The sequence below is a fragment of the Dasypus novemcinctus genome, chromosome 13 (genome assembly GCF_030445035.2).
Source record: "Dasypus novemcinctus isolate mDasNov1 chromosome 13, mDasNov1.1.hap2, whole genome shotgun sequence".
NCBI classification, from domain to species: Eukaryota; Metazoa; Chordata; class Mammalia; order Cingulata; family Dasypodidae; genus Dasypus; species Dasypus novemcinctus.
In genome coordinates this window covers 112,785,828-112,798,085 of record NC_080685.1, presented here as the reverse complement: position 1 = coordinate 112,798,085, position 12,258 = coordinate 112,785,828, and the positions used below count along the sequence as shown (strand labels likewise).

Genomic DNA, 12,258 nt, shown 5'->3' with positions numbered 1-12,258 from the left:
AATGGCGGGCACATGCGTCCTGGCCAGATGCTATGTCGTCCACTCACGGCCAGCCAGTCCTCGTCCTATTCCAGTACCCGTCCTTATAACCTCCTTTTCCTCCTCCTCCTCATAATCCTTGTCTTTTGTTGCTGCGCACACCGAGTTATTCACACCCACAGTGCGCACCAAAACTTGTTGCCTCTATTTCCTTTTAAAAACAAAAGGAGCAATTGTTGCCGCCTTTCTCCACCCCTCCTCCCCTTCCAGCCCCCGCCGTCCTTCCCGCCAGTCCCGCCCATATTGCCAACCCACAATCTGCCCTCTTCCCCAGTAACTGCTTACCTCAGGTCTATCCATCAGCTTCAGCCTGTCCACAGCCGCCCCTTAGCCAACCCTCCCTTCATCACGCCCCTCCCTCTACCCAACCCTATATAGCTAAGTGTACTTCCGTAATAAAGCAGACCTGTTCCTGCGCTCAGGCGGTCTCCGTGGTTCTTTCCTAACCGCGCGTCCCCGACGCCTGGAGAACCGGTGCTCCATCTTGGAGCACCCCCCGCCGGCTGCCTGGCAGGAGCAAGCCCCCCCGACTCTTGGGCCTGAGCGAGGACGAAACCCTCTCGCTCAGCCACAGTGGAGAAATAAAGTGCTTGAGATACTTGAAAGTCCCAGTGAGTCAAAAGGTAAAATAGAAAATCAGTCTATTATTAGCTAAACAGTATTTTATCAGAGATGAGTTAGGGGCAGATAGATCAGTGTGCCCCAGGAGTTTATGTTTCTTTGAATTTAATTGTGAAAATGATAGTTTGTTAGATATTTCTTGTGGTGAATAGGAAAATAATTTCTACTGCTATTTTAATGGTAGACATGTAAGTCACTGGACTGTGTCCTATTATGAGATATTCAGTTAGTAATATGTAAAGAAAATTAATCGTAGTTCAATTTGATACATGTAACAAATGTCAGGTACCTGAAATACAGGCAAAGAGTCAAGAAGAGAATTTAACCAGCCTACGACATTTTTCTTAGCACTTTTACCATTATCTGATGATAATTGTCCCAACATATAATGAGCATAAGCAAAGGTTGAAATTGAGGAATATCAAATTTTACAATGTTTAATTTTAGAAATGGGGTGGTTCACCTTCATTAATTAGTTATCTGTGGAAATGGGGATCTGGTATTTTTGGTACCAATTCAAAATACCGTCTTTATAACTTCTGGCTCTGTCCTTCACAAAGATATATCAACCTCTCTTAATATCACTGAATATCTTGACTTACCTTCTGCTCTCTGCAGTAAATTTAATGTTTTTTCTTCCAGTTCTTCAAGAGTTAGAGTATCAGAGGAAATACTCTCCAATAATTGGAAATGTTGATTTTCTAAATGAGGGGCTTCTTGAGATACTACAGTAGATAAAAGTTGATCTTGCAAACCTTGGAATGTTACCATGAAGTTGATCATAGTAACAAAGTTATAAACTGATGGAAGAAAATGGGGGTTGGCTATTTCTGTAGATAGGTAAAACCTAAAACACGAGAAAGGCACCAGTTATTCAAAGAACACACAGAGGAAAATATGTGCGGCAGTTTGAAATTATTTTATGAATCCCCAAAAGAGAAAGATTATGTTGTAAACTAATCTACTCCTCTGAGTATGATGCCCTTTGACTGCATTAAATTCAACTGAGGGGCCTTTGATTAGATTACCTGTTAAGCGTAGGGCTTTTTGATTTGACCACACCAGCAAGGGGTGATCATGTTGAGTCCCTGCCCCCTTGCTGTGTCTGATATAAAGCGACTCACATATGGAGTCAGACACATAGGAAAGGAGATCTCTGTCATTTTTGATCCTGCCATGTGACAGAAAGGAGAAGGCTTAAACTGCTGAGGCTCCAGGGAAAGATGAGCCATTTTGCCTGATAGTTTACGGCTGAATTTAGGTAGAAAGCTGGTCACTACAGAAAGCCCGAAGAGACAAGCCCTATGCCAGCTTGCAGCTGCAATTGGGAAGAAAGCAGAGCAGCTGAGCCTGAAAGAGGAAGCCCAGAGAGGAAGGCTGAAACCTGGCAAAGATTGGCAGCCACCTTGCTTCACCATAGGGCAACACACTGGGATCAACAGTAGTTGACTTTGGTGAGAAAGCACCTCTTGTGGTGATTTGAACTGGACATTTTTTTAAAAAGATTTATTTATTTTTTTTATCCCCCCCCCCCCCCCCCCCCCCCCCGCTCTGCCCCCTGATTGTTGGTTGTCTGTGTCCATTCACTGTGTGTTCTTCTGTGACTGCTTCTATCCTTATCAGCGGCACAGGAATCTGTGTCAGCTCTCCGTGTGTGCGGCACCATTCCTGGGCAGGCTGCACTTTCTTTCGTGCTGGGTGGCTCTCCTTACGGGGCGCACTCCCTGCGCGTGGGGCTCCCCTACGCAGGGGACACCCCTGCGTGGCAGGGCACTCCTTGCGCACATCAGCACTGCGCATGGGCCAGCTCCACACGGGTCAAGGAGGCCCGGGGTTTGAATCACGGACCTCCTATGTGGTAGGCGGACACCCTATCCGTTAGGCCAAGTCTGCTTCTCCTGAACTGGGCTTTTAAGGCCTTGGGGCTGTAAGCTTTTACCCCCTAAATAAACCTCCATTATAAAAGCCAACAGATTTCTGGTACTTTGCATCAGCACGCCTCTGGCAGACTACTACATTATGAAACTGATTTATTTTATAATGGAAAAAATACTTTTCCTAAAAGTAAACAGGGTTAAATTTTTAATGTTATTCCAACTTGTACAAAAGATAGGTTCTCAATTTTATATTATGTGAAAACATTTGCTATTCAGGACTCTAAAAAAATACAACCATAAAATCTGTACATTTTATATTTGGTCTAAGCAGTAGGACAGAGTAAAGAAAAAATGTTAAATAGTAGGAGTTTTGTGACCTGCTGTTGGGTCATTTTAAAGACTTTCACTGTGACTGAGTGAGAAGCCAAAAGAGATTTGAGTAGAGGAGTGACATGATCTTATTTATTTTTTAAACAGAGAATAGCCTGGGCACGTGGGCTTTGCTGGAGCAGGAGACCAGTGAAAACGTGAGAGATGACGGTGGCTGCAACAGGGTGGTGCCAGAGGCAGTGGTGAGGCGTGGTTAGATTTGCCTCTTGTTTAGTCCTCATTACAACCTGATAAAGCAGGAATAATTCCTGCCTCCTAAATAAATTGTTAGTATCACTTTACCAGAAAGTGACAGAGTAGATAGCTGCACTCCTCCACCTCCTCAAACATAGGTCTTCCAAACACGGAGACAAGGTTAGCAATTCAGGAGGATGTAAGCCCATAGCATTGCTAGAGCTGTTGCTTGATCAGTCATATTGGTCCAGTGAGGGGGAAAAAAAGAATGGGTTAGCGCAGTGTTTTCCCAAGTGTATTAAGACACTGTTTTCAGAAGAGAGAGTTTGGTAAATAAAGGTTTTTAAGTCCTGCTGGAAAGAACCCTGTTTAATTTTGTTTAACCTAATGCTTTTAAAAATCACAGGATTCCTTTTTAAATAGGTGAGTGACACCTATTGAATTCCTGGAAATGATGTTTTGAGGAACACACTTTGAAAACTTTTATTCACAAAAGGAAGGACACTGGAAGAGAGAATTCTGAGGAGTAAGAATTTGGTGAGAGACTGCAGCCCCGACCAGAGGCGAGGCAAAGACCAACAAATTTAGGAGTCAGCACGGCTGGATAAGGCGTCAGTCTGTCAAGCCCTTCAGAGAGCTTAAGGGCACCGGGCTGGAGACAGTAAAATCGTCTTCTGATTCCCCGCGTGGTTACCTGCTCTCCCAGCAAAACTCTGATTGTGAGTTGATTTTCCCACAGCTTTTTTTTTCAGGGAAGAAAGCACAGGTCTGGACAACTCAACCGTCTTGTTCCTTTGGGAATTGTATCTTTGTGGTAATTAAATTTGGCCATGTAACAGTGCTTTGTAATGTTGATGGTGGAGTGGGTTTCCCGGAGGAAGGTTACTGCTAGGAATGTGGTTATACAGTGTTTTTCTTCCTAGGCAAAATCTCTCCTTTTTGCTGTAGATTAAAAAAAACGGATTTTTTTTTTAAGCAAAAGAAGCTTTTTCCCCCTCTCCAAATAAAACTTTAGGCATAGATCAAACAGAGACTATCTGGATAAAGCGGGGCCGGGTTTCCTGCTTGTCCGGTCTCTGCTCCACCTCTGAAGACATCGTGAGACCCACAGGTTTCCTCAGGCACAGTGTGGAAAACATCAGGTTGAAATGACTTGATGAATAAAAGTCCATTCTCTATTCTGTATACTGATGGATGCTACTGGCAACATAAAAATAAAAAGAACATGCAAAATGCAATCTCTATTTTTCCTCCAGGTAGGAGCTTATCAGGATTGAACTACAGCACCTACAATATTATTGGTTTTTTAAAAATATAGACAATTCAAATGTGAGAAACATTACCTAAATTTGGAATTGTATTCAATCTCAGAATCACCAACCCTTATGAAATATTGTCCTCTTTTCTGAAAGACATCCTTCTTCAAAATTGCCTTTAAACATGGAGGTAATGTGCCAGGGACAATCTGAAAAACCCAATAGACATTAAGCAAAAAATCGTCCTAAGACAAATAAATTAGTTGAAAAAAAAACATAGCATTTTAAAAAATTTAAATCTTATTGAAAATCTGGATACCAGCAAAGCGCAGCTTTGAGAGAATTTAACATTGAAAGCTCACATTACTTATTTGTCCCTTTATTATATTTGCTCTCTCAAAGTCACCTGTCACTTTAATGTTCAGCCTTTATTCTGAGTACATAAAATATCTAGAATTAGGGAATTAGGCCATATTGTCCAAATACCTGCAAGAGGACACTCCCTCCTGTTTTCATCGCATTTTCAATTTTTTGGGTATAACTGCTGTCCTTGATGGAGAGCTCCTGCAGCCTCGAGCCTTCCATCCGCCGGATCCAGTTGCGGGCTTGCTTGTGAGGATCGATGAGCAGGGGCCACTGCTGGCTGTTCTTGACCAAGATGGCATTTTCTGCTGAAAGCCGATCCAGCGGTAGCCCCTGATCGTGCCACCGGCGGATCTGGAATGAAAACACCAGAGCTTTCTAAACTTCTTTTTCATAAACCTTTTCACAATGTTTAGTACCGTACAGGATCCCCAAGGATTCCTGCCTTTAGAAAATGAAATAATCTTTAAAAGAACTAAGGAAATTAACAAGGTAAAGGAACTTGGATCTGACATTTTTGGCTCATTCACTAAATTATATTTTTCTGTCCATCAGGAAGGACATTAAGAAAGCTCATTACCAAGAAAGTTGCTCTTGGAGACAGAAGAGAAATATAAGACTGAGTGTTATTTTGTTTTTGTTTTTAGGTACAGGAGCTGGGGATTGAACCTGGGACCTCGAATGTGGAAAGCTGATGCTCAAGCACTGAGCTACATGGGCTCCCCTGAGTTGTTTTTTTCCATTTGTTTTGCTCGTTGTTTGCATTTTTTTTTTCCAGGAGGTATTGGGAACTGAACCCAGAACCTTCCATGTGGGAGGTGGGCGCTCAACTGCTTGAGCCACATCCACTCCATAAAGTATTTATTTACAAGGATCTTGGGCTTCTAATGGAAGAAATAAGAAACACATACATGAAATGGCAATAATATATAGAATTATACAAGAAAATAGTAGCTATTCTATTGAGCACCTACTGCCTGACAGGCATATATATATACACTGTCTGGTACGTCTTTTCTTTTCTTTTTTTTTTTTTGGGCCCTACTGTACTGTAGGATCTCCAGTATAATGTTAAATACAAGTGGACGTAGTGGACATTCCTTGTTATGTTCCCAAGTGCAAAGGAAGATCTTTCACCAATGCATCATTTTGTCACCTCTGATTTCTTTTTTAGCCTGTGGTTAGCATAGGAGTATATTTCCTAATTTCCAAAAATATGGAAATTTTCAAAGTGTTTTTAATTATTGACTTCTAGTTTAATAGTGTTTTGGCCAGATAATATACTCTGTATGATTTCATTCCTTTGACATTTGCTGAAACTTGATTTGTGACCCATTTTACGGTAAATTTTGGCAATGTTCTCAGAGCAATTTGGGAAAAATATCTAAATCAAAAAATGCACACACAATATGAATCAACAACAGCCACTCCACTAGATAGAAATATGTTACTACCTCATGTTTTTGTGACATGACTTCAATTAAAGAAAAGTTGGAAGACAATGGAATGCTGTTTTCAGTGCAAAAATTCCCCCATTTATTCACAATCAACTGGCGAAATTCTGCTGTTAACACTCCACTGTAGACAATGCATGCTGCTGAAACAAGTATATCACCTAAAATTCCAGCTAACTTGTTGTCCATTTGGTTGATTGTTTCTTGCCATCGAGTCTAAATGTTAAAATAAAAAAATTAGTTGTTGGTATTTGATACAAAATATAATACTATGAGACATTTTTTAAATCAGTGTTTCCAGGATGGATCTATTGCTGTTACTACTATTACTGTTCTCAAGTTGTAGCTGTATAAAAATTAATAATGGATTGTATTTAAAAATGAACTTCTTTGGAGGGGAACACTATTTCCTATTTCTGGACTTGTCAAATGTATCATATTTGCTATGACAGCCATTTCAAATCCTTTGTGGAATGACTCAGGGTAATTATTTTTAAAAGAGCAATTCACTATAATATATTATTAATGGTATTGACATATTATATATAATGGTGTTAAATATTGTATAATGTTATGTGATAATAAAATAACAGTTTATTGAATCCTTCCTATTAATGAGACATGTTACTTTGAAAATCTCATTTGACACTTTCAATAACCTGTTAAGTAAATATCATTGACTTCATTTTAAGTTTATTTTAAGATGAAACTGAAACTTAGAGAAGTTAAGCAACTTGCTCAAGATCACAAAGCTTCTGAGGGGTGTAGCTGGGATGTGAACCCAGATTCTCTGACTCTAAAGCCCTGTTCGAAGCCACTATGCTGTATTGCCTCCCTCTTCCACCACCCACATGCTTGACTGCTCAATGAAAAGAGCATGTTGAACAAGAACCCTTCTTCTGGAAGCTTAGAATCTGGGATAATGTTGATGTTCCACTGCTTTTCAACATATACTTGGTTCTCAGGGATATCAATCAGCTTTTGAGGGCTGCAATCTCTCTTTGTTTTGATCTCATAAACTCCTCCCTGCCCTGTAAAAGCCTGTACCATGATAAGTATTTCAACAATTAAACTGAGTTAAAATGATCTTGAGAATTTTGTAATGTTCCTTGAGATAGCTGAGGTGAGTCTAGTCTCCTTGCTAGGGATCACAGGAGAAATAAAAAGATGAGATGATCAGAGGTCAGAAGATTGGCAAGGCAAATAAATTTTTTTTTCTTTCATAGTGATGTCCTCTCCCTTTTGACTCCACCTACGCTTTATACACTTATCTTGATTCTGTGCTTGGAAGGGAAAACTTAGAATATATTCATTGTAAGGTTTATTTTGGCCTCTTTCAGACGGAAGTGTGTTGACACCTTAGGAACCAGAGAAAATAACTTCTAATCTTTGTGGTCTGTTACCTATGATTTAAGACTACTTGTTCAGGATTCCTTTACTTTATCTGAATAGGGTTGTCTACTGATCTCAAAATGAAACTGGTAGTAAGATAGTTTTAGGAGGTATTTGATATAGCTTGCAGTGAAAATAACATCTTGGGGGTTGGTTGTCAAGACCAGTAGAAATCAATGAAATATGAATAGATATAAAACCCAGGAAAGTCCTGCCTTCTCATCTTCCAGGGCAGTTAGTAAAATAGATGCACACTGCAGGCGCCTGGTCGCCAGATTTTTTCGATTTGCTAATAGTTCTTTTTCACCAACAATATCTTTGTAGGTTGCCTGCAAAGACAGCAGATGCTCTTCAATCTGAAAGACAATTAATTTGTTATTGAGACAAATTACTCTCGTTTTGCATCAAGAATTTATCTGTAATTTATATAAATATAGTGGGTAACAAATTCGTTTTTATATCCTGGAAAGAAAGTATTACCAATGAACACATTTATTATGGTAATTAAATGATTCCTGGATATTGAAGCTTGCTCTTAAATGTCATCTTCCTTTTTCAAAAGGCTTTCTTACAATCCTAACATTTGAAGACCCATCATTTTCTGAATTTCCACACAGAAAAATTTTATATTATATCCAGATTCTTCCTCTAAGAAAATGGCTGAAATTTTTTCCCTCCTGATACACTGACCATACCAGAGGACCTAGTGAGTTTTTGAAGTTAGACTGTGATTAAATTTTGCCGGGCTGCCATGACAAATATCCTACAGTGGGGTGGGTTTAAACCAGAAGCATTTATTATTTTGTGGTTTCAGAGGCGAGAAGGCAAAAATCAAAGCATAGACCAGACTCCCCCCGTCTGTAGGGTTCTGGTGCTGGCTAGCCACAGTCCTAGCATCCCTGGTTTGCACCTCCTGTCACATGGTCCTCTGTCCCCCGGGCCTGCGCGCCTGGTTTCTGATGCCTTCCCACATCCCTCTCTCCCTAACCTCTGGCTTCCTATGTCTTCTCTTTATAAGGCTTCCAGTAATATGGATTAAGACCCAGCCTGATTCAGTTGGCCATGCCTTTACTAATAACAAGGTCTTTAAAAGGTCCTATTTACAATAAGTTCACACCCACAAGAGTGTGGAATAAGACTAAGAACATGTCTTTCACTGGGGTACAGAATTCAGTTTACCACAGGCCTACAGGGTGAAGCAACTATTAAACTATTTCTAGCATGTCAGTAGAAAACATGTTGTCTTATTTTCATGAATTTCTGATAAAAGAATTTCTTCATTGACCACTTATCCTGCTATCACTCCTGCTCAAATGTGTTTGTTGAATTCTCATAGAAATCATTGCCTAAGGATACAGTCCAAAGTCTTAGGCCAGTCAATAACAGCCTCCACAATTAGACCCCAAACTTCTCTCCAAACTCAATTTCCTTTATTGCTGCTTTCCAGGAATATTATATGTCATCCAGATTGGTTTGTTCCACATTGCCCAAACATCCCTTAAATTTTCTTGCCTCTGGGATTTGGCTCACATCTTTCCCTCATGCCTGAACTGAACCCTGTCCTTAAGGGAGGAAGATCCGAGGCATCTTTTAAAATCCTGATCAACTTCCACCTGTTGCGACGTCTCAGCCTTGAGAGCTGACCCTGATGACCGTTTCCCAACAGCTGTTTGAAAAGTCATTATAAATCGCCTAATATTGCCTCTTGTGTTGTAGTCTTTAGTCTTATTGGCCTTTATATTGCTGTCTATATTTTGAAAGGTTTTCATGTCTTCTCAAAATCTTTGCATACTGGACTACAGAGCATGGAGATCTGAACGTGGCATAAACTTATCTGTGTAGGCATGATTGTGCCTTTTGAATATAGTTTGCGATTTGCAATTTCTCATCCCATTTTTAAGATGTTATCCTGGTGTAAAATATTTATCCAATTTTTAAAAAAAAAATACACCTTAGACCCTTTTAGTGTGCTTGCTCTAATGATTTGGTATTTATTCATGTTTCACCCACAAGAATTATTCAGTTGTTTTCTCTTTTATATACTTTGCTGTTTCATTTGCTTGCTCATTACCCTGTTTTGGTTCCTTGAGAAACTCCTCCCGTGGCAGTCATGATCTTGTAACTTCTTTAAACCTTAAAGTGTATGGTCCGGTGATTTAATTAAACACATGAGGTTCAGCTGTTTCCTGTGCCTCTCTCGCAGGTTCTCGGGACTGTAGTCCTGCAGCTCCTGGTCGCAGTAGAACCTCCAGTATAATGTGGATTAGCAGTGGTCACAGTGGGTAACTTGAGTAAGAAGAAAAAAGTGACAAAGAGAAGATATAACACCTATGCAAAAATAACAACTAATTAACCTCCAAAAGCAGACAAAGAAGCTAAGGAACTGATTAAATTCGTCAAAATAAAGAGATGACCAGAAAGCAACAAAAATCTACAAACCAAACCAATAATCAGGAAAACATGACTGAATCCAATCAACAAACCAATAATCACGAAGGGGAGCAAAACTTGGCACAAGCAATGAAAGAACTCAGAACATTTATCACCGACAAATTTGATGCAGTAATGAAAGAGGTTAACAACTTGAAGACATCACTTGGAGGGGAAATTGCAGACATACGCAAAAACATAACAGATATGATGGGAATGAACACCACAGTTCAAGAAATCAAAAATACACTTGCAGCAAATATCAGCAGACTAGAAGAGACAGAGCAGAGAATTAGTGATGTGGAAGACAGTACATCAGAAATCAAACAGATAGTAGAAGGGGTCAATAAGAAGATAGAAAAAATCCAATTAGGATTTAGGGACCTGAATGACAATGCAAAACGCTCAAACATATGTATTATAGGCATTCCAGAAGGTGAAGAGAAGGGAAAGGGGTCAGAAGGAGTGTTGCAGGAAATAATGGCTGAAAACTTCCCAAATCTACTGAAAGAGACAGATGTACATATCCAAGAAGCACAGCGCACTCCACAAGTCATAAACCCCAACAGGCCCACCCCAAGACATATACTTATCAAATTATCCAAGGCTCAAGACAAAGAGAAAATCCTAAAAGCAGCAAGAGAAAAGAAAACCATCACATACAAGGGAAGCTCAATTAGATTAAGTGCTGATTTCTCTTCTGAAACCATGGAGGCAAGAAGACAGTGGTATGATATAGTCAAGGTACTACAGGAGAAAAACTTCCAACCAAGAATACTCTATCCAGCTAAACTAGCATTCAAACATGATGGAGAGTTCAAAATATTCACAGACAAACAGAAACTGAAAGAGTATACCAACAAGAAACCTCCCCTTCAAGAAATTCTAAAGGGAGTTCTGCAGGAAGAAAGGAAAAAACAGGAAAGGCAAAGTTGGAGGAGAGTATAAGACCAACAACAACAACAAAAAAGACAAAAAAAAAAATATACAAACAAAATATGACAAACACAAATCCAATCAAAATATGGCTAACACAAATAATTCCTTGATAGTAATAACACTGAATGTCAACGGATTAAACTCACCTATCAAAAGATTCAGACTGGGACAATGGATAAGGAAATATGACCCATCCATATGCTGTCTACAAGAGACACATCTTAGACCCAGAGACGCATGGAGATTGAAAGTGAATGGCTGGAAAACAATCATACAAGCTAACAATAACGAAAAAAAGGCAGGAGTAGCTATATTAATATCAGACAAAATAGACTTTAAATGTGAAACAATTGTGAGAGACAAAGAAGGATACTACATTTTAGTGAAAGGGAAAATCTGTCAAGAAGATCGAACAATCATAAATATCTATGCCCCTAACAAGGGTGCCTCTAAATACGTCAGGCAAATGCTGGAAAAACTAAGTGAAAGAATAGATACATCTACAATTATAGTGGGGGATTTTAATACACCACTATCAACTCTGGACAGAACATCTCAAAAGAGAATCACCAAAGAAACAAAACATCTGAATAGTATATTAGAGGAGCTCGATCTAATAGACATATATAGATCGCTACACCCAAACACAGCAGGATATACATTTTTCTCAAGCGCACATGGATCATTCTCCAAGATAGATCATATGCTAGGCCACAAAGAAAGGCTGAACGAATTCAGAAAGATTGAAATCATACAAAACATTATCTCTGACCACAGTGGAGTCAAGCTGGAGATTTGCAAGGGACAGAAGCCCAGATTTCACACCACGATTTGGAAATTAAACAGCACACTCTTAGAAAAACAGTGGGTCAAAGAGGAAATCTCAAAAGAAATCAATGACTACCTTGAAACAAATGATAATGATAACACAACATACCAAAATTTATGGGATGCAGCAAAAGCAGTACTGAGAGGGAAGTTTATAGCCATAAATTCATATATCAAAAAAGAAGAAAGAGCAAAAATTGAAGAACTAACTGCACATTTGAAGGAATTAGAAAAACAACAACAAAGTAACCCAACAGGAAGAAGAAGGAAGGAAATAACAAAGATAAGAGCAGAACTAAATGAAATAGAAAATAAGAAAGCACTTGAACAGATAAACAAGACCAAGAGCTGGTTTTTTGAGAAGATTAACAAAATTGACAAACCTTTAGCAACACTAACAAAGAAAAAAAGAGAGAAGATGCAAATACACAAAACAAGAAATGAGAAAGGCGATATCACCACTGACCCCACAGAAATAAAGACTATCATAAGAGG

General features: G+C 39.3%; 1 protein-coding gene across 1 annotated transcript in view; it reads right to left on the bottom strand.

Moving 5' to 3' along the window:
* DNAH14 (dynein axonemal heavy chain 14) overlaps window positions 1-12,258 on the bottom strand; it is a 499,447-nt gene that overhangs the window by 63,587 nt on the left and 423,602 nt on the right. The window contains exons 67-71 of the mRNA XM_058275282.1: window positions 7,782-7,922; window positions 6,175-6,390; window positions 4,844-5,074; window positions 4,445-4,566; window positions 1,263-1,507 (exon numbers count right to left, since the gene is read on the bottom strand). Coding sequence (XP_058131265.1) covers window positions 1,263-1,507; window positions 4,445-4,566; window positions 4,844-5,074; window positions 6,175-6,390; window positions 7,782-7,922 — 955 coding nt within the window. The remainder of the gene's footprint in view (window positions 1-1,262; window positions 1,508-4,444; window positions 4,567-4,843; window positions 5,075-6,174; window positions 6,391-7,781; window positions 7,923-12,258) is intronic.